General features: G+C 43.4%; 1 protein-coding gene and 1 long non-coding RNA gene across 17 annotated transcripts in view; one reads left to right on the top strand and one right to left on the bottom strand.

Moving 5' to 3' along the window:
- The window catches only part of DTNA (dystrobrevin alpha), a 328,281-nt gene that overhangs the window by 216,079 nt on the left and 84,737 nt on the right, over positions 1-27,465 (top strand). For 10 of the 16 annotated variants that reach the window (XM_040432328.1, XM_040432337.1, XM_040432335.1 and 7 more), the window contains 4 exons: positions 11,422-11,576; positions 14,955-14,984; positions 15,948-16,053; positions 25,358-25,524. In XM_040432328.1, coding sequence (XP_040288262.1) covers positions 11,422-11,576; positions 14,955-14,984; positions 15,948-16,053; positions 25,358-25,524 — 458 coding nt within the window. The remainder of the gene's footprint in view (positions 1-11,421; positions 11,577-14,954; positions 14,985-15,947; positions 16,054-25,357; positions 25,525-27,465) is intronic. The other 6 variants (XM_040432338.1, XM_040432336.1, XM_040432340.1 and 3 more) reach the window with 1 other exon arrangement.
- LOC121001318 lies at positions 357-26,041 on the bottom strand. The gene is made up of 4 exons (XR_005779026.1): positions 26,029-26,041; positions 7,755-7,760; positions 1,822-1,834; positions 357-468 (listed from the first exon to the last, which is right to left on the bottom strand). It is a non-coding gene; the product is annotated as an uncharacterized LOC121001318 (long non-coding RNA).

The following is a 27,465-nucleotide window of genomic DNA, read 5'->3' as shown; positions in this document are numbered from 1 at the left end:
AGAATACTTAGGTGTGTTGCAATAAGTAGCAGTTTTCAATATAGCACAGTTATTTTTTTCTAATTTGCCAAAATAAAAGTTACGTATTAATACACTCCTTTATTGTGGTCACGGCAAGCAGGGTCTCTTTTTGCCCAAGAGACATTATCATACATCATACTAACCATCCTTAGACCAGGGTCAGGTGGTTCTAGAAGTGTTCATAGGAACTCTCCTTCCCTATAATTGCCCTGATTGTTGGCCCATGTAATGGGACCTTAAGAATATGTATCATTATCTTGTATCAGTTGGAAAACGCAAGGTCCAAGTTCAACCTTTAGCAGGTCAATTATACAGTACAATATTACCGTACTTTTCGCCCAATAAGACGCACCTAGGTTTTAGAGGAGGACAATAAGAAAAAATCATTTTTCATTAGACCGCAGGTCAAACCAACCAATCAGACCCCCAATGTTAATCAGACCTCAGCTGACAGCCCCAATCAGAGCCTCAATGTTAATAGGACCCCAATAGGACCTCAGATCAGACTCCAGCTTAGACCCCAATGTAAATTACATTGGGGTCTGAGCTGGAAACGCTCATTAGTATTCTGCCCATAAGATACAGGGACATTTCACCCAACCTTTGAGTGGAAAAAATGGGGCGAAAAATATGATGATTGTTCATTGGTTAATCATCCTCAAATGTTGTTTACTATTAGATAAGCATCTAATCCTTTTTTAAATGCTGAAGTAGTATCTGCCATTACTACCTATTGGGGCATTCCATAGTTTTACTACTCCAATTGTAAAGAATCCTTTACTATAGTAATGTCTAAATCTCTTTTCCTCCTCACGTGATAAATGTTCCCTGGTCCTTTGTAAAGTCATTAGAATGAATAAATCTTGTCCCAATTTGTATTGATCATACATGTAAATAACATCTCTTTTAAGGGTTCTTTCTTCTAAAAGCCCAATTTTTAAGCTTCTCATTATAGGAGAGATCTTCCGACCCATTTAATAATCTGGTTGCCCATCTCTGAACCCTTTCTAGCTCTCCTATACCCTTTATATATGGAACTCAAAACCGAATCCAATATTGAAGATGTAGCCTTATATGGGATTTATAAAGGGGTACATCGTTTGATACCTGTTGACATTTTATAGCGCTCAACCAGCAACACCGATACATTGCTACCTTTCCCCAGAATTACTGTCAGTCCATGACGTAATATTTCACCTAAGCCAAGCAATTTGTCTTCCTGTTAGCAGAGTTTGATTGTCAGCTATTCAGCAATGTCAACAGAGTTCTCATCTCTGCTGTTTAACAGAACAATAGAAAGAAGACATGAAATATTGCTTAGGACAGCCAGAAGATCTCTCTAACCTGTGTATTACATAGGATGAGTATGCTTGTCTTAGATTGATGTAACACTGTGTCTGGTAAAGTACCGTTGGGGGTCTATATCTAACCCAGAAGGCTCAGATGTGTGCGGTAAAAGAAAGTCCAGAAAGCTGGGTTGTTTCAGCGAAGTGTGGTTTGCTGAGGAGCTTAGTTCAAATTTTAGTATGGGCTGGATTTTTATAGAATTTTAGGTACCGTGGCATGCAAACATTTTGGCACCCCTGGTCAGAATTACTATTACTGTGAACAGTTAAGCAAGTTGAAGATTTAATGATCTCCAAAAGTTGTAACGTTAAAGATGAAACAGGCTTTTCAATATTTTAAGCAATATCAGTGTATTATTTAGTTTTTTTACAACTTTAGAGTAAAAAAAAGTAAATGAGTACCTTGCAAACGTATAGGAACCCAAGGAGATTTGAGATCTCAGATAATTTTGACCAAGGTATCAGACCTTAAATAGCCTGTTAGGATTATGGCTTGTTCACAAATCCTTAGGAAATGGTTGATGCAAATTTCAAAGTATTATAAATACCCAGACTCCTGTAACCTTGTCTCAAAAAACAGCAGCCATCGGTTCTTCTAAGCAGCTGCCTAACACTCTGAAAATGAAAATGCTTGAGGCCTACAAAGCAGATGAAGTCTATAAATGAAGGCAAAGTGTTTTCAGGTTGCCATTTTCTCAGTTCGAAATGTAATTAAACCCCTTCACGACTGCCATACAGCTATATACGTGCTATCTGCACATACCCCGTGCAGATAGCACGTATATAAACGTCATGGCAGCTCTTTAATCCAAACGCTGCAAAGCGCTTGGATTAAAGCTTCTGCCGCTGTCAGGGACAGTGTACAGTCCAGTAATGCCGGCAAGGGACTAATTAGAGAGGTCCCTTGCCGGCGATCGCTCCGATTGGTTAGCCTGCACAGACTAACCAATCAGAGCGCGGCAGTGTTAAAATGCCGGTTTCAGGCTCTGATCTGCACTTTGCAGATCAAAGCCTGAAATCAGGCATCAGCTGATCTGTGCCTTCCCCGATCTGTGCCTCCATCTATGTGCCCTAGTATCTCCTGCCTCCCCCGTTCCTGAGCTGCCGCCATCAGCAGGAGTGTCAGCTGTATGCTGACACCCTGCTATAACCCTCTAGATGCCGCGGCAGCGACATCCATGGGGTTAATAGAGGGAGGGGGTTCCCTCTCTCAACCATCGGGCTGCAGCGCTGCGATGGCAGAGGCCCGATGGTTGCCATGGCAAACGGACGCCTTGCAAAGCCGTCCAGTGTTGCTATCTACCAGGAAACCTGCTTGTACTATACTTTGCAATGCAAGAGCATTGCAAAGTATAGTACAGCCATAAGTCCCACTGGATTTTTAAGATCCAAGTGGGACAATAAAAAAAAGTGTGAAAATAAAAAAAAAGTTAAAAAAAAAAGAAATAAAAATGTAAAATAGCCTTTTCGGCTCATTTATAAGAGATAAAAAAAAATTAAAAAATAAAATAAACTGCTCATAATTGGTATCAACGCGTCCATTATGACCTGATCCCGCAAAAAATAAGCCCTCATAACTATGTTGACGGGGAAAAAAATTATGGGTCTTAGATTTTGGTGATGCAAAAATAATATATAAATGTTTAATAAAAAGTGATTTTATGATATAAAAGTGGTAGAACATAAAAAAAACTATAAAAATTTTGTGTTTCCATAATCGTATCAACCCACAGAATAAAATTATTTTATCAAAAATACCACATGGAGAACCCCATAAAAAATTTAAAACACTGACAGAAATACAATTTTTGCCTGCTTCACCTCCTAAAAAATGGAATAAAAGCGCTCAAAAAGTCCATAAAGACCCCAAAATTGTATCGGTAAAAATTATAGCCCGTCCAGCAATAAAACAAGCTCTAACACTGCTACATTGATGGAAAAATCAAAAAGTTAGGGGTCTTCGATTTGGTGCTGCAAAAAATTTTTTTTTAGATAAAAAGTGATTTTATGATATAAAAGTGGTAGAACATAAATAAAACAATATACATTTGGTATCGCCAAAACCGTATCAACCCACAGAATAACATTATCTTCTCAAATATACCACATGGAGAACCTTATAAAATAAAAATAAAAAAAACACTGGCAGAATTGCAATTTTAGCCCACTTCATCTCACAAAAAAATAAATAAAAAAAACATCAAAAAGTCATATGTACCAAAAAATGGTACTATTAAAAACTACAGCCCATCCTGCCAAAAAAATAAATGTCATTTTTAAAATGATGCCAACATAAAGTAGACATATATAGGGAATCTTAAGTAAAGGCTATCTAATGAGGTATCACTATTTGTCTTTAATTTGGAGAAATTCAATTTCCCTTAGAAAATTACATTTTATTTTCCAAATTTTCTGTACATTTTGGATTTTTATAATATAAAGGTAAAAGTTATTGACCCAAATTTACCCCTAACATAAAGTACGAGATGTCACGAGAAAACAATCTCTTAATGGCTTGGAGAAATAAAAACATTCTAAAGTTATCACCACATAAAGTGACATGTCAGATTTGAAAATTTAAGCCTGGTCACGAAGGTGAGAAATGTCTTGGTCTTGAAAGGGTTAAGAATTGTCAGTTAACAGGAACAGTGGAGGTCAAGGTAAGGTCTGGAAGACCTGGACAAATTTCAGAGACATCTGCTTGTAGTATTGCTAGAATGGCTAATCAAAACCCCCGCTTGACTGCAAAACACCTTCAGAAAGACTTAGCAGACTTTGGAGTTGTTGTATATTGCTCTACTATTCTGCTACAACTGCACAAATACGGAAAGAACACTAGTATTGGTTATTCATCAGGAGTAATACATCACAAAAAAAATAAAATTCCCTCCCTTCTTAAAATATACCTTTTATTAAATACCTTAAAATATATCTTCCAAAAAAAGAAAAAAAAACTATAAATAGTACAAAAATAGATATTCAAATGGTTATTGAAACCGCCATATAATACATCAAATATAGAGTCAAAAATCTCAGGCAGATTCAAGAGGTGGGACAATAAATGTCCTTCCTACTCACCGTTTGTTGACACAAGATAGGGTGGAAGGTGGGATTAATGTGTCCTTCTTGTGTAGGGTTAACGACACCAAATACGTCCCAATTCTCCTTCACAGTCCAGGTGTATGAGAATAACATTAATATCCCTGATCTTTACCTGGAACTTCCCTGCCTACAGGAAGGTCCAACCCCCCCCCCCCCCCCCCCTCTCGGTGGCTAAACCCTTTATAGCCCCTGCCCTTAAAGTGGTCGTTATTCCCAAAACCGAAAATATATTTGTTGAAATAAAAGGTCCAAAACAAAAAGATGTTAATAAAAAAAGGTCCCAATGCTGCGTTTCACCAGTATAGACACTGGTTCGTCAGGGGACATTTTTGATGTGCTGATAATAGTGCTATGCTTTAGTTCTCCAGATTGATGTCTCCTCCAAGTCCCTATGGTTAGGGAATCAGTCACAGGTATGGGCTACCATATGAATGGCGTCTACGCCAAATATGGCCTTCATGGAGGAGTCATCAGAAGAAAACCTCTCTTGCCACAATGAGCAAAGGTATGTATGGAGCAAAAAGAGCACACAGTGTCATGAAAAGAACATCTCTCCAACCATTAAGCATGATGGTGTATCAATCATGCTTTGGGGTTGTGTTGCAGCCAATAGCACAAAGAGTATTTTCTGAGTAGAGGGTAGAATGGATTCAATGAAATTCCAGGAAATTCTGGATAACATGAAAAAAACATGGATGAAAATCCCTTAAACAAGAATTGAAAGACTCTTGGCTGGCTACAAAAAGCGTTTTCAAGCTGTCATACCTGCCAAAGGGGGTGCTATTCTGAACTGACCATACAGGGTGCCAAAATTTTTACTTGGGCCCTTTTCCTTTTTTTGTTATTTTGAAAATGTAAAAGATGAAAATAAAAAGCAGCTTTTCCCTAAAATACAAAGGGAATGTGTCATCTATAACTTTATGCCTTTTGGAGATCATTTCATCTTCAACTTGCTTAACTGTTAACAGTAACAGTAATTTTGACCAGTGGTGCCCGAATTTTTCATGCCACTGTATGTGTTTTTAGTGGGACTTGCCATTCCTTCCCCCACTCCAGTACACAATGTTCCCCTAGCCTGAAGCAAACTTAGGTGTAACTGCCGGGCTCATTACTTTTGGGATAAATACATGAGTGAAATGCTCATTCAATCTCTGGAAGCTGCAAGACCTGCTTGTTGTGCAAAGCCTGATCTAATGTTGATGCTGATGCTATAAGTAAGAAAACCACAGTTTCACTAGCACCCAGGCAGGCAGGCATTTTCTTTGTTTATGATTGTTTACTAGCTCAAAATGAGGACTTTGCTTTCGTGTCAGCTATATTGTTTTAGATGAAATACTCTCTAATTTGGAATTTTTAAAGGTGTTGGCCACTTTCCGGCTACTCTTGATCAATGTGCTTGTGAGACGACAATATGGCACTTACTAATATAGTCTTTGTTGATATTCTGTGCCATTTTCTGCCATCTGCACTAAATTCTCAACATTGCAAGTGCAGATGGCAGATGTGGTATTTGAGTGGAGAAGGCAGAGTGATGTGTCTGGAGTTATTTTTGCCTGGTCACATGACCCTACATCAGTGGCCATTTTATGGACAGGTCTACTCTGCTGACAGCACAGAAGAATTGCCCAACAAGGGGACATGATTTATGAAATAAAAAAAACTGCACAGAAAATCAACAAAAGCTATAGTATGTTACAAAAGTGAGTGCCCCCCTCACATTTTTGTAAATATTTTATTATATCTTTTCATGGGACAACACAGAAGATATGATACTTTGATGCAATGTAAAGTAGTCAGTGTACAGCTTGTATAACAGTGTAAATTTGGTGTGCCCTCAAAATAACTCAACATACAGCCATTAATGTCTAAACCGCTAGCAACAATTGTGCCCAAAGTGTCAATATATTGTGTGGCCACCATTATTTTCCAGCACTGCCTTAACTCTCTTGGGCATGGAGTTCACTAGAGCTTCACAGGTTGCCCCTGGAATCCTCTTCCACTCCTCCATGATGACAACATGGAGCTGGTGGATGTTAGAGACTTTGCTCCCCTCCACCTTACGTTTGAGGATATCCCATAGATGCTCAATAGGGTTTAGGTCTGGAGACATGCTTGGCCAGTCCAGCATCCTTATCCTCAGTTTCTTTAGCAAGGCAGTGGTCGTTTTGGAGGTATGTTTGGGGTCATTATCATGTTGGAATACTGTTCTGCACCCAGTTTCCAAAGGGAGGGGATCATGTATGTCGCACTACATGTTGGCATTCATGGTTCCCCACAGCCGGCAGCACTCATGCAGCCCCAGACCATGACATTCCCACCACCAGGCTTGATTGTAGGCAAGACATACTTGTCTTTGGACTCCTCACCTAGTCGCCACCACACACGCTTGACACCATCTGAACCATATAAGTTTATCTTGGTCTCATCAGACCACAGGACATGGTTCCAGTAATCCATGTAATTAGTCTGCTTGTCTTCAGCGAACTGTTTGTAGACTTTCTTGTGCATCATCAGCCATGCAGACCAATTTGATACTGTGTGTGGCATATGGTCTGACCACTGACAGGCCGACCCCTTTGACCTCTGTAGCAATGCTGGCAGCACTCATACAGCACTCATATGTCTATTTTGAAAAGACAACCAGTGGATATGACACTGAGCACATGCCCTCAACCACTTTTGTCAACAAGGATGAGGCCTGTTCTCAGTTGAACCTGTCTTGTTAAACCGCTGTATGTTCTAGGCCACTGTGCTGCAGCTCAGTTTCAGGGTGTTGGCAGTCTTCTTATAGCCTAGGCCATCTTTATGTAGAGCAACAAATCATTTTTTTTTTTTTATCCTCACAGAATTCTTTGCCATGAGGTGCCATGTTGAACTTCCAGTGACCAGTATCAGAGAGTGTGAGAGCGATAACACCAAATTTAACACACCTTCTCCCCATTCACAACTGAGACCTTGTAACACTAATGAGTCACATGACACCAGTGAGGGAAAATGGCTAATTGGGCACAATTTGGCCATTTTCACTCACTTTTGTTGCCAGTGGTTTAGACATTAATGGCTGTGTGTTGAGTTATTTTGAGGGCACACCAAATGTACACTGTTATACAAGCTGCACACTGACTACTTTACATTGTATGAAAGTGTTGTCCCATGAAAAGATAAAACTAAATATTTACAAAAATGTGAGGGGTGTACTCACTTTTGCGACATACTGTATATTAGAAAGTGTCATATAGTCATCTTACATACATATTGGTCAAAAGTAACCAGGAAGTGACCAACCCCTTCCTGGGAAGTCTGTCACTGCTGACCCCACCAACAAGTACAGATACCCATTAGATAGAAGTTGGTTGATGGTTAAACAGAAGTTGAACAAACATCTGGTGAACGTTCGCTTTACAAACGCAGCCATACTGATTTTAGTCCATATTGGCCTTTACAATTGTTCAAACAGGCCATATATATTCAATGCAACCGGGCAATAGACGAAAGATCTTTCTGAGAACGTTCTTACAAAGAAATATCTTTCATCCATGAACGATTCTTTCTTTGTATGAAAGATCTTTCATCCAACTATCAGGTGAAAAGATTAAACGCGGCTGACTTATTTTGAGACGATAATGCTCTGTCAATGGTCGGCTAAAAGTCTAGTTCGTTTTTAAATTTTAACTGAAAAACCTTTGTTTTGAACAAAATGGTCCATTTTGATCAGCTTTAGGGCTCATGCACATAACTGTATGTATTTTGTGGTATGCAAAACACGGATCCGCAAAAAAAAACAACGGATGACATCCATGTTAACATAGTTGTCAAGGTTGGAAAAAAAACAAAAGTCCATCAAGTCCAACCTGTGTTACATCCGTTTTTTTTTTTTGTGGATCCATTTTAACAATGCCTGTCCTTGTCCGCAAAAAGGGACAAGAATAGTACATGTTCTGTTTTTTTGCGGAACGGACTTGCGGACATACGCATACGGAACACACACAGAGTCATTTCCTTAATTTCTGCAAAAAAAAATGAACGGACACGGACAAAAAATACATTTGCCCTTAGATGGATGTGTATTGCCACCTTTACTCACAAGCAGCAGGTGAAATACCGCTTATAAACATGGGTGAAATCCACGTGGTATCAAATTCCTGACCTATTTTTTGCCATCAGCAAATTTTTTGAGGGACATATACTTCAGTGCCACAGTAGAAGCCAGTTGATGGCGAAACTCGAGTCGGGCTGTTGGAATTTGATGCGACGTTCACATTAGCTATGTTTATAATGCAGTTTTTCTTCTGTTTGTGCAGCCAGCCAGTCTCAGGGGGTACACGTGAGGTTCACGGTAGACCGATGAGGGGTCAAATGGTACAACACACAGTTCATCAGTTTACTCACGGTTAGCAGATAGCCTCCCTGGGCTGGCAGCACAGTGTTGAGGTGGACAGCACGAAATCCTCAGGGGCACGCTCTGCGGTAGGAAGCATCAGCCAAGATGGTGGTTGAGGTGCCCTTGATGTTAAGGGTGCTTAGGGTGCTTGTTGCGGCTGAGTCCTTGGATGTAATTTGTTTTGACGCCAGTACCGTTAATGGTGGTACAACCATAGGTAGTAATAATGAGGTAGACAGTGGTAAGATGCAACTCACAACTTTTACTTTAGTGGATGTTCAGTTGCAGTGGTACACTTATGCAGTCTTTAGATGGTACAGAGACGATACTGTAAATCCACTGTTTAGGGCTTGTCAGGTGCTTGGTTGGTCTTGGAGCAGTGGGTTAGGTGTACCTGGTTCCTTTAGATGCCTTGGATCCTATTACTTGACTTTCCCTACAAGCTAAGTATGTGTAGACAGGAAAACTCAACTGTCCCTCAGAAGGTTGGTGTGGTTGCCTGAAGCTATAAACCTCCCCTATGCAAAGGTGTCTGTGGCCCTAAATCATGGCTCTTATCACCGATGCATTCCTATGAATGCTTGTTTCTTTTCCAGGGAGGCAAACTCTTCTCCTACTGGTCAGGGATGCAAGTCTATAGTCCAGCTACAGAAGGAAAACGCTCTTCTGCTCCTAAACATCTGAGTAAACACCTTCTAGCGAAGTTGGCTCCACTCACTAATCTGTGTTGCGAAGTCTTCACACTATCTTTCCTCCCACTAAGTTGATCTGACTACCTCAGATCTGCTCTCTGCTGACTACATCCTTGTTAATCTGCTCTGCCTTGACTAATCTGTCTCACTAGGCCTGACCTGAATATATATAGGACCTGCACTTTATCACCATCTAGTGGTGGGATGTATTAATTGCACCTAATAGGCCTGTTAACAGGGATTTTGCAGTCACACAAATGCGAAGTTACACATAACAACCAAATGCTTGTAATAATATAAAAAAGTGCTTTTAAGCAGTGCCCACACACACGTAGTGGGACGCTGCATTTGTATGAATAAACACTTACAAAGATCTGTCTGCCCAAAGTGTTATTACATTGTCTACTTTTTATTGTTCCATTGCACAGTGGAGATGAGAATTGTGTTGGTATCACTGAAGACAGCAAATGATCTCCCATCCTCACATAAGACACTGGGGGTCATTTACGAAGACCGGATTTTTAGGCCAGTCTTAAGGCGTTATTACATACAGCGATGTAGCAGGCGATTGTCGGGAGGGTAGCGTTCTGCCTGTAGAGTAGACCTACATACAACAATCTCCTCCAGAGTATGGGGAGGAGCGATCGCTAATGCCATCACTCATCCCCATACTGACTAGTTGTTTGCTGGCTGCCGATCGTGATTAGACATCTGCCCTGGCAAGCAATGATTTTTAAGCCAGTTTAAAAATCTTCATTTCCCCATGAACGAGCCTTTGCTCATTCATAGGTTAATCGGTGGCAGTATTACACTTCCCGGTTCATTGCTAACGAGCGTTACTACAAATGCTCGTTAGGGCTCTTTCACACTTGCGTTGTCCGGATCCGTCGTGTACTCTATTTGCCGGAGGTGCCCGCCGGATCCGTAACACCGCAAGTGAACTGAAAGCATTTGAAGACGGATCCGTCTTCAAAATGCGTTCAGTGTTACTATGGCAGCCAGGACGCTATTAAAGTCCTGGTTGCCATAGTAGTAGTGGGGAGCGGGGGAGCAGTATACTTACCGTCCGTGCAGCTCCCGGGGCGCTCCAGAATGATGTCAGAGCGCCCCATGCGCATGGATGACATGATCCATGCGATTACATCATCATTGCGCGTGGGACGCCCTGACGTCACTCTGAAGCGCCCCGGGAGCCGCACGGACGGTAAGTATACTGCTCCCCCACTCCCCACTACACTTTACAATGGCAAACAGGACTTTAGCGTCCTGGCAGCCATGGTAACCATTCAGAAAAAGCTAAACGTCGGATCCGGTAATGCGCCGGAACTGAAGACATCCTGATGCATCCTGAACGGATTTCTCTCCATTCAGAATGCATTGGTATAATCCTGATCAGGATTCTTCCGGCATAGAGCCCCGACGACGGAACTCTATGCCGGAACAAAACAACGCAAGTGTGAAAGAGCCCTTAGCGATGATCTGGCAGACGATCTGCCAGTCTAATACAGCTCTTAGATTCCCCCCTATGGCACCATAAGATTTGGCTAATTTATGACGAGGTGTGCACCACATAAATTAGGCACATCTACAGCAATCCATGCACTTGGTGTAAAAACTCCTTCAGCCCCTGGCTAACATTTACCCCTGTTTCCAGGCATATGAGAATTGGTCACAGCTGAGGACAAGAAGGATGTGGATAACTCACAAATGCAGTCACCAATAAAAAGATTACATTTACTACAATTTACGTTGTGTACCTTTTTATCAGGCCAGAATAAACATTTTTGTGGGGAACATTGCCAATTTTGTGTAAAAAAAAAAATGTTGACACCTTATTTCCCTTTTAATCTCTGATTATAATTTTTTCTGCTTCTTATAGATATTTTCTCACTGATCTCTGATTCTAGTGGTGTCATGGTATACCAGAAGTATGACCAGTTTCTGAAGGAGGTGCTGAAACTGCCAACTGCTGTGTTTGAAGGACCATCATTTGGTTACACAGAGCAATCTGCAAGATCTTGCTTCTCACAGCAGGTAGAAGAATGCAACGTCATGATTATCTTGTGTTTTATAAGGCTATGACATTATGGATTTCATTTTATAATTTTTTTTTAACGAAAGCAATGAAACAGGACTTATCTGAACTGACACTAGGTTGGGGTGTATTTAACAGCATGAATACTACTGCAGAAGTACTTCTCTTGATGTAAAAAAAATACCTTAATGGTATACGGAGCTCCCCCCCAAAAGAACTCTAAACACCACCAATGTGAACAGAGACTAAGAATGAATATAAAAGCTCTAATAGTCAAATCAAATAATTTTTAGCCATACAAGAAGTTACATTTCATATGCAATAAATTCCATTGGTCCATATTTTGTTCTAACATCTGTGAGGAGCACAGCGCCCTTTTACCCAGCCTGTTATTTAGTGGCAATCAACAATACAGAATGCAAATCAGCGCTCATTAAAGGGGTTGATGACCTCTCCTCCAGATAGGTTATCAATATCAGATCTGTGTGGGTCCGACACTCACATTAGTCATCTGTGGCACCAGAAACTATACAGTGTACATAGCTGGAGGCAGACAGATCCATATACTGTGCCAGCATACGACATAAATGGGAGCAAAGCTTCAGTACACAGTGTACGGAGCCTTCTGCTTCCGCTCCATACACTTCTAAGTTTCAGCGTTCCAGTAGCTCAAAATAGCTGATCAGGGTGGGTTTCGGACCCTCACCGATCTGATATTGATGACCTATTCTTATGATAAGCTGTCAATATCTGTAGTCGGAGAACACCTGTTTACATGCAGCAGTTATCATTAGTGTGGGGACAATCATTTACACGATCATTCATCCCCGTACAGTTTTCATTTGCTGGCAGCTCACCCTCTGTTTATAGCTGACAATGATTTTTAATGTTGTATGACAGATCAGATCACCCAAAGAAACGAGTGTTGCTTGTTCAGCAGATGACTGGCAGCATGTTTACTGTTTGCAGTGTTCGAGTGACAGCCATTAACGAAGAATGCTGAACAAACCAAGTTAATTGCATGACTATAGGGATATCACTGAACAGCGGCCACATCATGGCTGCACTGTGTGGCTATTGCATTAAAGGGGTTATTCCATGATTATTTAAAATGAAAATAGGACATCATATAGTACATGACAGTTGTAATAATCAGTGTGTGTGGAACCACTGTATCGGGCCTCATGCACACAACCGTTGTCTTGGTCCGCATCTGAGCCGCAGTTTTTGCGGTTTGGATACGGACCCATTCACTTCAATGGGGCCGCAAAACATGCGGACAGCACTCCGTGGGCTGTCCGCATCCGTTGCTCTGTTCCGTGATCCGCAAAAAAAATATAACCTGTCATATTCTTGTCCGTTTTGCGGACAAGAAAAAGGCAGTTTTATCAATGGCTGTCCGTGCCCTTCAGCAAATTGCGGAACGCACCCATGTTTTGCGGATCAGCAATTTGCGGACCGCAAAACACACAATGGTCATGTGCATGAGGCCTCAACTACATGGTTTGCTCTTGGGCTAAACTTAAGGCCTCATGCACACGACCGTATTTTGTTTCCGTGTCCGATCCGTTTTTTTTGCGGATAGGATGCGGACCCATTCATTTCAATGGGTCCGCAAAAAACTCGGACAGCACACCGTGAGCTGTCCGCATCAGTATGTCCGTTCCGTTGCTCCGCAAAAAAAATAGTGCATGTCCTATTTTTTTCTAGTTTGCGGACAGGGGTAGGCATTATTACAATGGATACGCAAAAAAAACGGATCCGCAAAAAAAACGGATGCCATACGGAACGTCATCCATTTTTTTTGGCGGACCGCAAAACACTCACGGTCGTGTGCATGTAGCCTAAGGGCATTATCCTGGTATTCATTATTTAACCTCTATAAAGGGATCTGGACTTCTCTGCAGGTGAGCCACCAGGCCCCTACCTTCTGGAGTAGTCCCAGTGTGGTTGACAGCTGGCCCATTGGGTCAGAGACCCTGGTGCAAAGCACCGAGGGTTCAGGCAAAACTTGTAGTCAATGACAGTCCAAAGTTGGGGCAGGCAGAGATTGTGCAAATTCCGAGAAACAGTCCAAAGGTAAGGGCAGGCAGCACAGGGTCAGTACAGTGATCAGGCATGGGTCAGGTCAAGTGGCAGAGGGTCAGAACCTGGTAATCAGGAAGAAGTCAGTACATAGGCAGACAAGTAGATTATAGCGCCTTTTTAGAATTTAGCAACCTAGTAAACCTAATCCTCAGGGAATGAGACAAACAGCACAGCATATATATCAGAGCTGATTAACACATTAGAAGTAGGAGGTGAGGTTCACTGAGGAATATTTCCAATAGATACACAGACTCCCTGGCCACTCAGTTTAGTCAGACATGTTGCTAGTGGTCTAGTTTGTATGAAGATCCTGTGGATGACTGATCAGCCACAATGTGGCCAATTATGGTCTTGAAGGGACACTAAACCCTGAAAAACAAGAAAAATAAAGCATAACTTGCGCAGGAACGTTTGTGTGTAGTCCTTTCTTCAGGGACATCTGAAAACTGCTGAAGAAAGCAGCTAAAGCAGATAACCTGTTCTAGCAGAGAAAAGCCTGCCGGAGGTCACCAGATCTGTCATTGCCGGATACTGCTGTTCACCGCCGGACTCCATAAACTATAATGGGATACGGCACGAATCTGTCCGTTTTCCAACATGAGCCGTTTCCTCGAATGACAAATCTGTCTGGCTATGCTACAGTATGGAAGATTTGTCATTGGGATTTTAATGAATAGCTCAGTGGCTATACTAAATTGTTATTTACATGTAATTACAAATGTATTCCGATCCAGGTGCTGGTTTCAAAACATTTAAGATATTTTTCATTGGACAACCCCTTTAAGTTGCCCATACATTGATGATTTTAGACAGCTGCAAAGGCTGATTTCGACCTTTTGCTACCAATGTATTTTACTTAAATATTCTGCTGTTGTGTCCCAGACACCAGCACTCTCCGCTATGTGAATGCATTGCAGTCAAATAAATTGTACACTTCGACCAGCATCTAATGCTGCATTTTTAGCCGGGGGCTTGTTTTTTTTAATGATCCGCACCAGTGAGATCTGCACAATTTTAGATCCATTGCAGGGAGAATATTTTCATTTGAACAGTTGTGTTTAATCATTTATTAAAAGTTTATTAAAGCCATGTAATGGTGTTATGGGTAAACAAATCAGCTTAAGTGTATGCAGAATAAAAAAAAATACGAAAAAGGCACGTTTCATGCCTGTGGGTCTACAGATGTGTGTCACTCCTTTGTAATAAAATATTTTATCATTAATTTATTTTTTTATTTTTTTACCTCTTTTCTCCTGCTGGCATCCACTTCTGATTTTGAAAAAAAAAAGTATGGAATGGAACATGGACCTCAGATACAGGCATGTAAACAGGCCCTACCTTTCATGATATGACAAATGATGTGATTTTGGTAAAATAAACTGGTTACAGAACCTATTTGTGTAGAGTCTTCTAATGACCTCAAATAAAATGGAAAGTTTTGCACAGAGTGCAATTTCTAACAAACGTGTGATTTATTTTAGGCTTTTACTGTTCTGTTGTATTTCTAGTACCAATCTGCTTCACAATACATTATTAAAGGGCATCTGTCAGCAGATTTGTACCTATGAAACTGACTGACCTGTTACATGTGCGCTTGGCCACTGAAGACATCTGTGTTGGTCCCATATTCATATGTGCCCACATTGCTGAGAAAATTATGTTTTAATATATGCAAATGAGCCTCTAGGTGCAACAGGGGCGTTACCATTATTCCTAGAGGCTCAGCTCTCTCTGCAACTGCACTGCCCCCTGCACTTTGATTGACTTTAGGAAAAGTCACGCCAGGGGTGATGAGGTTAACACTACCTGGCGCTGTCAAACTGCAGAGGGCGCAGCAGTTTCAGAGAGAGGAGAGCCTCTAGGAGTAATGGCAACGCCCCTGTTGGTCCTAGGGGCTCATTTGCATACATGAAAAAATAATTTTTCTCAGCAATGCGGACACATATGAACATGAGACCAACACACATGCCTTCCGCTGCCAAGTGCACATGGAACATGTCAGCCAGTTTCATATGTGCAAATCTGCATTTCTAACTTCTAGCCTAGTAGTAGCTTTCTGTAATAATGGGAAAAAACATACGCAAGATTTACAGGCTAGAAAAGAGAGTGAAGGTGAAATGTGTCCTGCCTACCAATATGAAGATGTGACATATCTATCTAATACAGTATAGTTAGAGAATAATCTTACTCAACAATTCACCAATATGCTGAAAACTTGAATATTTTCTATAGATATGATCATAATGATTTTTATGTATTTATTTTTATTTTTATCCAAACAGAAAAAAGTTAGCTTAAATTCATTCTTGGACACACTTATGTCTGATCCACCACCTCAGTGTCTTGTCTGGTTACCTCTTCTGCATCGACTGGCGAATGTAGAAAATGGTAAGTACGTTGCTAGCTTTCATATGCAATAAAGTGTAGACTTGCTCTATGCTCTCCTTAGGATAGGCCATCAATATCATATCAGGGGGTACAACTGAAAAGACCAAAGTACTCTGATGAGTGTTCGCCCATTTCGTTGCTTACCAGGTACAGCTCTGTACGGTTTTAGTTGCTGTGCATTAACTTCGATGGGACTGAGCTGCAGTATTAGGCACGGAGGTAACAAAATGTATGGATCTGTGCTTGGTGAACAGTGAAAGGGACATGGCACTCACCTTTTCGTTCAGCTGATGGCGGTGCCAAGAATCGGACGACTCCACAGACCTGATACTGACGGTCTATCCTAAGGATAAGCCATCACTATAAAGTCCTGTTAAACCTTTTTAGAGAGCACAAATCACCGATTTTTTGTTATAATTCGCATTGAGCGAAGTTATGGAAAATTTGATTCGGCTGCTTCGGCAAATAAAAAAAAAAAGTAATTTGCTTTGCGACAAATTACTTTGTCACAAAGTGCATTTCTTTATAAATAGTGGGTGCAATGAGGGGAATGGCGATTGTGCCGCTCCCTGTCATTGTACCCCTCATGTACCGCATTCATCGCTGATCGCACATCTGACTTTAATCTTTAAAGGGGTTCTACGGGAATTAAGAAAATGAAAATACTTAAATATTACTTTATTATAAATAAATTCACAAATACCTTTCATTATTTATAATGGCTCGTTTTGTTTGGGGAGCAATCATCAGGGGGAACAAAATGGCCGCTGTCCCATTATTTCACACAAAACCTGTCCTAATCACACACGAGGACAAGTTACTTTACAATACTGAGGTAAAGAGCTGCCTCATCCTACTCTTCCTCCTCCTCTCTACTTGTCAGGGATTATGATCCTAAATACAGATTTATCTGAATCTCTGGGGAATTTAGTTTATGAGGAGACATGAAGTACACAGTGGATGGGCAGGACAGGCTGTGGTAATGTGTTGCTGTGGTAATGGAGACTGTAAACAAGTGCTGCTGCTCATTAGCCACATCCTCTCATGTCTTCCGATCATCTCTATTCCCACAGAGATTCACCTGTATTCAGGATCATGATTCCTGGCAAGCAGAGCAGAGAGCAGGATGAAGCAGCACTATAGCTCATTGTGGTGAAGTAACTTGTCCTCCTGTGTGATTAGTACAGGTTTTGTGTGTACTGATAGGACTGCAGCCATTTTATTTCTCCTAATGATTGCTCCCTAGACAAAACGAGCCATTCTAAGTAATGAAAGGTATTTGTGAATATATGTATTATAAAATAATATTTAAGTATTTGAATTTTTTTAATTCCTGGAGAACCCCTTTTAAGTTTGTAATAAAAAAAAATAAATCATACTTGCCTCATCCATTTGATCTCGAAGAGCCCGCCGCCATCTTGGTTGAAGATACAATGCAAAATTTTGTGCAGCCCTTGGGCCCCCTGCACACGATCAGGATTGCGTGCGGATTTTACGCGCGGATTTGCGTGCGGAAAATCCGCACCGTAGGTCATGTCCATTGTATTCTATGAGAATTTGAAATTCTCAATGCACACAATGCGGATTTTTTCCGCGCGGATTTTGACCTGCGGTGCGGATTTTAAAATCCGCGACATGTCAATTCATTTTTTTTTTCCTGACCGGATTTTCTTCATTCACTTAGTGAAATCCGCATGCGGAAAATCCGCACCGAATCCGCACCAAATCCGCACGCAAATCCGTATGCAAATCTGCACCAATTAATGCGGATTGACCGCACAGATTTGCCTGCGAACACCTGCGGATTTCAGTGCGGATTCTACGCACATGAATCCTGAACGTGTGCATGTACCCTTGATATCATCACATCGACCAGTGTGGTGACATCATATGTCATCGCGGGCAGGATCTTCAATCAAATGGATGAGGTAAGTATGATTTCCTTTTTTTACCCCATTTCAGGAAAAATCGATTCGTTACCTTGAAGCACGAGGAAATTCGGCTTCGCAGCTAATGGAATTTTTCCTGAAACTCGAATCGAAGTCCACCTCATAGACTTCGATTTGCTCAATACTAGCTATAATCAGTGTTATCTTACAATGTAATATCAGGAGAGGATCCAATCAGATGAGCTCTCTTTGATTTTTAAGTATTATGTCGAGTTGTTTTTCAGAAAATTTTACTTGGGAACAAATTAGTCTAATGGGTTTTCCTATCTGTGAAGGAGTCTGAAGACTTGAGCTTTGGTGATGGCATTGCTTAATAACGTTGGGGGTCATTTATCAAGAGCTGCATTTTCTACGCCAGTCTTGATATCCCCCTGCGCCACAGGAGGATGCCCTTAATTTAGGATGAGGGGCACGCCTCGTCATAAATTTAACGCATCCTTCGGTAGTCCACGCTGAGTTGATGGCTCTGCCCACACCCATAACATGCCCCCTTTTCAGAGAGTGGCAAGGGTGGCATAAAAACACAATTTGCAGTTTTCTGGTGTAGGGGCATGACAAATGAGCCCCACTGACTGTTGTACAGAAGTGAAAGGAAGGTAGTTTGTAGCTTGTATAGTCAGCTGTAACCCCTAAAGCATATTCAGGAGGATCAAAGTGTGTGTTATATGAAGGCAGTGGGGCAGATTTACTATTGAAAATGCCCAGGGGCGGACTGACCGGTCGGGCACTTCGGGCATGGTCCGAGGGCCCAGGCGGGATGGGGGCCCGCCGCAGAATAACATTATGTGTTGTTAATGTTATCCCCCAGGGCTCCATTTGTGACTAGAGCCGCGCCGCAGCTCTGAATACAGCGGCGGGCACAGACAGAAGCTGAACTATCACTTCTTATCAGCAGCGCAGTGGAAGAGTCTCTCCCTCCCCCTGTGCTGCTGCTGCCGCGGCCAATAAGAAGAGGGACAGGGGGAGGGACTGCGCCACCAATGAAGATAACTGAGCTGTTAATACAAATACAGGAGGCGGGTGCCGGAATCAAATAGCGGCACCCGACCTCTAAGACAGGGAGCGGCACCTGAGGGGTTAACTGCCACTGATCGCAGCTCCCTGTCATAGAGGTCGGGTGCCGCTATTTGATTCCGGCACCCGCCTCCTGTATTTGTATTAACAGCTCAGTTATCTTCATTGGTGGCGCAGTGCGCCCCCCCCCCCCAGTATAATAAACATTGAGTGCGGCCCCCCCCCCAGTATAATAAACATTGAGTGCGCCCCCCCCAGTATAATAAACATTGAGTGCGGCGCCCCCCCCCCAGTATAATAAACATTGAGTGTGGCGCCCCCCCCCCCCCATAATAAACATTGAGTGCGGCGCCCCCCCGCCCCCCCGTATAATAAACATTGGTGGCTCAGTGGGAAGTGCCAATGAGGGTTAAAATAAATAAATAAAAATTAACTCACCTCCTCCAATTGATCGCGCAGCTGCCGGTCTCCTGTTCTTTCTTCAGGACCTGTGGTGACGTCACTGAGCTCCATCACATGGTCCATTACCATGGTAATTTTTATTTATTTATTTTAACCCTCGTTGGCACTGCCCACTGCGCCACCAATGTTTATTATACGGGGGGCCGCACTCAATGTTTATTATACTGGGGGGGGGAGCGCCGCACTCAATGTTTATTATACTGGGGGGGGGGGCGCCGCTCATTGGCACTGCCCACCAATGTTTATATATTTATTATACTAGGGAGGGGGGCGCACTGCGCCACCAATGTTTATATGTTTATTATACTAGGGAGGGGGGGCGCACTGCGCCACCAATGTTTATATGTTTATTATACTAGGGAGTAGGGAGGGGGGGCGCACTGCGCCACCAATGTTTATTATGTTGGGGGGGGGGGACGCACTGCGCCACCAATGTTTATATGTTTATTATACTAGGGAGGGGGGGCGCACTGCGCCACCAATGTTTATTATGTTGGGGGGGGACGCACTGCGCCACCAATGCTTATTATACTGGGGTGCTGGGGGGGGGGGGGGGCACTGCGCCACCAATGTTTTTATATGTTTATTATACTAGGGAGGGGGGGCGCACTGCGCCACCAATGTTTATTATGTTGGGGGGGGGCGCACTACGCCACCAATGTTTACTATACTGGGGTGTTGGGGGGGCGCACTGCGCCACCAATGTTTATTATATTGACCTTCTACTACGCATTCTGCATTAAAGAATGCTATTATTTTCCCTTATAACCATGTTGTTATAAGGGAAAGTAATACAGTGAATAGACTTTCATCCTAGCAACCATGCGTGAAAATCGCACGGTTCAACCGGAAGGATGGATCCGGCATTCCGGTATTTTAAATGCCGGATACGGCACTAATACATTCCTATGGGGAAAAATGCTGAATCCGGCATTCAGGCAAATCTTCAGTTTTTTTCGCCAGAGATAAAACCGTAGAATGCTGCGGTTTTATCTTTTGCCTGATCAGTCAAAAAGACTGACCTGAAGACATCTTTTCCGGTATAGAGCCCCTGTGAGGGAACTCTATGCCGGAAATGAAAAACGCTAGTGTGAAAGTACCCTAAAATATTAAAGAGGACCTTTCACCTGTATAAACTATGTGAACTGAGTATGCTGCCATATAGAGCGGCGCCCGGGGATCTCACTGCACTTACTATTATCCCCTGGCGCCCCTCCGTTCTCCCATTATGCCCTCCGGTACCTTTGCTCCTTAAGTTATAGTAGGCGGGTCTTCCCTTGTCCTGTGGGCGTCTCCTTCTCCTAGGCTGCAGTGCTGGCCAATCTCAGCGCACAGCTCACATCCTGAGAGGTTTTTTTCTCCCAGGCTGTGAGCTGTGCGCTGCGATTGGCCAGCGCTGCAGCCTAGGAGAAGGAGACGCCCACAGGACAAGGGAAGACCCGCCTATTATAACTTACAAAGCAAAGGTACCGAGCCTATAACGGGAGAACGGAGCGGCGCCCGGGGATAATAGTAAGTGCAGTGAGATCCCCGGGCGCCGCTCTATATGGCAGCATACTCAGTTCACATAGTTTATACAGGTGAAAGGTCCTCTTTAAGTTTAAATCCCCCCTTTCCCAATTTTACATATAAAATATATAAACAATAAATAAACATATTACATAGCGCTGTGTCCGAAAAGTCCAAACTATTAAATTATTAAAAAATATCTCCTATGCGGTGAGCATTCGCCATTTTTAGTCACCTTGTCACCCCAAGCACGCGGCTTTTTTTGGTGTTTTTTTTGCACGGTATTGAGTATAGCAATACTTTTTTATGGTGACAAAAGCGAATCAAAACTTTGGTATCGAAACAACCCTACGCCAATCTGATCGGCGTAGCGTTGTCACGATACCAAAATTTTGATTCAGTTTTGATTTGGCGACTAAAAATGTAATTTGGCTCCTAAATTTTTCAGTTCAGGAGCCAATGGCTACTAGGTATTTTTTTTAGTCTGGAGCACTGTGCCCAGCACCCCGATTCCGAATGTTATGCTGGCCTGGTAATGGCAGCGGGGCCCGGTGCAGTCACTGTATTCTATTACACTGGGCCCCGCTCACTGTAATACTAATATTCATATGTGAACAACTTGAAATCCTCTGCGATCCTCTCCCTCTCTGTACTCACAAACTCAGTAGCAGGCCGGGCGGCAGCACAACTCACTGACGTCACGCGCCTGCTCCTCCCACTTTATGAATGAAGCAGGCAGAGCAGGCGCGTGGCGTCAGTGAGTTGCGCTGCCGCCCGGCCTGCCTGCTACTGAGTTTGTGAGTACAGAGAGGGAGAGGATCGCAAGGGATATTCAAGTTGATCACATATGAATATTAGTATTACAGTGAGCGGGGCCGGTTGTAATAGAATACAGTGACTGCACCGGGCCCTGCTGCCATTACAACACCAGATGCCGGCCCCCAGACCCTGTAATTGGGGTCATCCACTCACAGCGACACTGTTATGCATAAGGTGCTATATATGTGTCACCCACAGATCCCCCCCCACAACAGTGTCACCCACAGAGCCCCCACAACAGTGCCATCCACAGCGCCCCCACAACAGTGCCATCCGCAGAGCCCCCACAACAGTGCCATCCACAGAGCCCCCACAACAGTGCCATCCACAGAGCCCCCATAACAGTGCCATCCACAGAGCCCCCATAACAGTGCCATCCACAGAGCCCCCATAACAGTGCCATTTACAGAGCCCCCATAACACCTTTTGGTTCAAAATATTTTTTAATTTGGCTATTCCCCACCTCTCTTGTAATTGTTCCGCTACTTGTGGGCTGAGCGGGAATGAGTTCAGTCACTTCGGTGCGCAATCCCGTCCTGCAGCGCGTGATCCCGCAAGACCCGCTGCTGTAGGTCACGGGTCTCGCGGGATCACGCGCCGCAGGATGGGTTTGCGCACCGAAGTGACTAAACTCATGCCCATGTAGCCCGCAAGTAGCGGATCAGTGGAACAAGTACAAGGTGGGTGGGGGGATGATCTGTGGGGTTGCTCAGACGGCTAGGCCCTTCACAGTAGTTATTAACCCCTTTCAGCAGTCCCCATTCACTGAAGAGGACTGCTGAAAGGGGTTAATAACTACTGTGAAGGGCCTCCCCCCCTTTCACAGTAGTTATGCCCAGATATGTGCCCCCTTCACAGTAGTTATGCCCAGATATGTGCCCCCTTCACAGTAGTTATGCCCACACTGCTTCTAACAGAGGCTCACTAATGGACGCTGAGATTAGATCACCCCATATGAGAGCATTGAATCAATGCTTTCCTATGGGAAAAATCTGACGCCTGGGAGGTCATCATGCAGAGTGTTGAGGACGTCCAGCGTCAGATACCGGACCAAAGGTCTGTTTTTACTCCAGGAAGCCCTCAGGTGGGCTGCCATCCAGTAGAGCGGACTTATTGCTGGAACGAAAACAATGCAGTTTCTCTAGAACATTGCAGTTCGATTGCAAAAGGACACTGTACCCAGACCACTGCAATGAGCTGAAGGGGTCTGGGTGCCTTTGTGTCGCTTTAACTTTGAAATCTTATTAAAGATTGTGTAGGGTGTGGCTGGAGGCGGGACATGGAGGCGGGACAAGGGTGGGGCTTGCAGCAGAACATGGGTGGGGCCTGTAAGGGGGCCCTTGATTTATTTTGCCCGGGGGCCCTGAGGGTTCTCAGTCCGCCCCTGAAAATGCCTCAGAAATCTTGCGTGAGTGCATTGCATCACATTTACTACATTCTTTCTAAGCATGTCAAGCCTCATCTGACAAGGGGTGTGACTTAACATGAAATGAGTGTGGTTTTGTAGGAAAGGGGGAGTGGCCTAAATCAAGCCAAAAAAAATTGGAGCATTATTGGGAGGAAACGAAGCCAATTGGCGTAAGTGCCGTAAACTTAAACTTAGACTAGAGTGTGAAACTACACCAACTTATAGGTGCCATAAACTTAGTTTAGACCATGAAACTACTCTATAAGCTTGGACCACAGACAAATTTTGGGTGCTCAGACAAAATTCTGGCGCATTGACCAAATTTTTGGCGCAGAAATTTACTTCTAGCGTATATCTGGGCAGGATCAGCTCACCCGAGTCCTGCGGCCCCTTCAAACAGTTGATCTGTGGGGATGCTGGTAGCTGGACCACCATTGATGTGATGTTGATGACCTATATATCATTGTGAGGTCTGTGCTTTTTTCTGGGGTGAAACAAAGTGACGGTCATTCCCTTACATGACATGTAACAAGTCTGGAATATAGGTAATGGACTACGACAGGGGTCGGCAACCTTTTTTGTATGGAGTGCTGGGAAAAAAAATCTAAGCTGAAGCGCGCAGTGTGCCGTGCCATACAAAGTCATATAACACAAACTGGTATTTATTGGCAACGTCTCCCTCCCACAATTCTCAACAACACTGCCTGACATGCACAGTTTAATGAAGTTTCCAGCTTTTTATTGCCTTCCAGCAAATATATGGATAATAAAGCATGTCACTGCTCATCTGAATCTGCTTAAGGGACTAATATATGGGGACTCCCCCCCCCCCCCAAACCAACCATACACTTAGAGTACTCCGCCATACTCTCACCCCAATGCACCAATCACATCCAGATCTCACCCCCCCCCCCCACACACACACAGAGTAATCACATTCATACTTACCATCCCCACCACACACCCCAAAGTAGTTAAAAAGCTTGTTCCCCATCCCCCCTCAGGCTCACCACTCCCTCAATCCCCCAAAGTAGTCCGAAAGCTGGTTTCCCATTATAACCAGCCCCTAATCCCTCCAGCAATCACATTCAGGCTCAACATCCTCCTGCCACCCCCTTCCCCCCAAGAATCACATGCAGACTCACCATCCCCTTCACCTCCCAAGTAGTCAGCTTGCTCCCCATCATCCCCCCCAGCAACCAAATGCAGGCTCACCATCCTCCCACCACATATAGTCAGAAAGTTGGCTCTTCTTCACCCCCCAGCAATTACATGCATGCTCACCAGCCTCCCCCCACCCTCAAACTAGTCACTATGCTCGTTCCCCCATTTTCCCAAGTTCACTGTCCTCTTTCCCACCCGCAAACTAGTCACAGTGCTTGTTCCCCTATTTTCCCAAGTTCACCATCCTCTCCCCCACCCCTGAACGAGTCACGGTACTGTATATGATTTCAGCATGACCTTGTGTGAGGAGGGGCATCTAAATTAATTTTGGGGTCTAAATTGATTTTTGGATCTGTCAATTTGAATTTATGTCAGGGGTTATAATTTATTAAGGGAACTGCTCTGGGGTGTGAATTAATTTAGGGGTTCTCCCGCACCTGCAAACTAGTCACAGTGCTCGTTACCTAATTTTTCCATACTCCTCCCTGCCAAACTGGCCGCCATCCTCCTTCCCCCATTTCACCATCCTCCCCTCACCCCCAAACTAGTCAAAGAGCTCGTTCCCCTGTCCCTAAGCTCACCCCATTCCGTCCATTCACATACCTTTCTGTATCAGCCCTGAAGAGGAGGATCGTAGCAGTGAAGTAGAAGACAGGAACGATAGCTGAGCATGAGACTCTACTACGGTACTATGTGCAGGCCAGGTTGGGAGGTGTGATGGACGGGCCTAGCAGATGAGTCGTGTGTGACGTGTTTTGTCATTAATATACAGCTCGGTGGCAGAGCAAGTTACAAATGGCGACAAGACTCAAAAGATTTTTTGTGTCAGCTAGCATTCCAGCAAAATTTGGTCTGCTTGCCACCTCTGGCACGCGTGCGGCAGGTTGCCGACCCCTGGACTACCATATGGATTAGGTCTGACTAGAGCCCAATTAACCTCTTTCTTATAAGTTTTAATTGTGAAATATTCTCTTTTCAGTCTTCCACCCCGTCGAGTGTTCCTTTTGCCACAGTGAGAGTATGATGGGTTTCCGCTATCGCTGCCAGCAGTGTCACAATTACCAGCTCTGTCAGGACTGCTTCTGGAGGGGGCACGCCAGTGGTTCCCATAGCAACCAACACCAAATGAAAGAGTATACGTCATGGGTAAGAGAAGGTTCACTGGGTTCTGCAGCTGCACCGCACAAGCAGCACACACAAGAGTGGACTAACCACCAAGGATAGGGCAGGGCAGACAAGGAATTTGGTCAGAGAAGGGATTAGTACATTGATTATGGTTCTGGAAGGACCTAGTTTATAACCTGCACATGTGGAAGCATTTATGGCGGCATAATGTGTGCAGTTGGACTATGTTGGTAGAGCTGGTGCTGCAGACTGGACTAGAAGAACTATGAGTTGTTTTCAGGTATTTTCCTTCGCATTCTTATATTGTTCTGTATACGGTACATGTTTGTATTAAATGAGTGAGTGCATACATAGAATATGGAAATGTGCATGTAACTTGTAAGACCCAGTGCAGCTAAAAAAGATGCCATCTGTAATCTGTGTACATTAAAGACTCTGGTCTGTGAACTTGCTGACTGTTCAGCAGATTCTGCAACTAATAATAAGTGTTATATGTCACACCAAGTGCTTTATTCATATCGCTACTGCTCACCGCTTCTTTATAATGTCCTGTGTGGTGATTTTGTGAATAAGAGTTAGGGAGCGGAATTGCTGTCTCTATGTGTAGTCTATGGGGCGACATCATTAAACTAGTCTCCATCTTACCAATTCAGGGACAACTGAGGATTAGGTCGAGTTCACATCACCGTTTTGTTTTCTGTTCTTCTGATCCTTCAGAAGAAAAAATAAATAAATCTTTTATTTTGAGCATGCGTTGTTCTTATTGTGCATCAGTTTCTGTAATTTCCATCAGAGATACGTTATTTTAGAGGGGAGAAATAGTCATGCATGCCCACCCAACGAATGCTCAAAATAATGGATCCGTTTTTCCGTTTTTATATTTTTTCGTCTTTTTCTGTTCTGACGGATCAGAAGAACAGGAAACCAAATGTTCATCTCTTCCCTATTTGAAAACACAGCATTTTCACACAGACACCACTAGGAGGAGCTCAGTGCAAAGAGGTTATCACAACTTCAATAGTAGTTTTATTAATTCCTATTCACTGAGCTCCCCCTAGTGGTGGCTGCAGACAGCCAGTGAACTTTGTATTTAAAGGGAAGCAGATTTATCAAAGTATTAATGCGTTTTCTAGTTTAAATACATTGAGAAATATGGTGTTCAGAATGAGCACCAAATATTTTGAAGTTGTTCCACTTTTTCCGGCATAAAAGGCGAATAAAGTGGGTGAGGCCAAAGTCAACTGTGTTGTGTGTACAATTTGTAAAATTTTTCCAAAAAAGGTAACTTGTTTGAAATATGGGGCGTTTCGCATGTCCAGCATTACCTGTGAGCAATTGACGCACTTCAAGTGGTGCTGGGGTCCTATGAGATCTGTGTACGCTCCTGCTTCTAACATAAGCAGCACAGCTGGAGGCTCTACCTCATCTGAGGCTGTGCTGTTCATGGTGGAGGGGTTAAATTCTGCAAAAGAATTCAGTAGGAAAGTAGTGAATGCACTAAACTACTGTAGAGAGGGACTGTGTGGGGGACGTATCCTACCGTATGCCTATACAGTAGGATACGTTTGAGCCTTCCGTCACGTATGCATTTTGAGACCTCTAGACCTACACCTCTGACAGAAGGTGCAAAACGTGATGTGAACGGAGCCTAAGAAGCACTGTAGGAAATTTTTAGTAGTAGTCATAGTACACTATTGGTACCTGTACCTGTCCCACTGCTGTGGAAAAAAAAACTACTAAGGGTCCATTCACACGTCCGCAAAATGGGTCCGCATCCGTTCCGCAATTTTGCGGAACAGGTGCAGACCCATTCATTTTCAACGGGCCGGAATGTGCTATCCGCATTTGCGGATCCGCACTTCCGTTCCACAAAAAAATTGCAATTGCGGACAAGAAAAGGCATTTTCTATGAGAGTGCGATGTGCGGTCTGCAAAATGCGGAACGCACACTGCCGGTGTCTG

This window comes from Bufo bufo, chromosome 5 (assembly GCF_905171765.1).
Source record: "Bufo bufo chromosome 5, aBufBuf1.1, whole genome shotgun sequence".
Lineage (NCBI taxonomy): Eukaryota > Metazoa > Chordata > Amphibia > Anura > Bufonidae > Bufo > Bufo bufo.
Note: the sequence above shows the minus strand (reverse complement) of the source record. Positions and strands in the feature narration are given on the sequence as shown.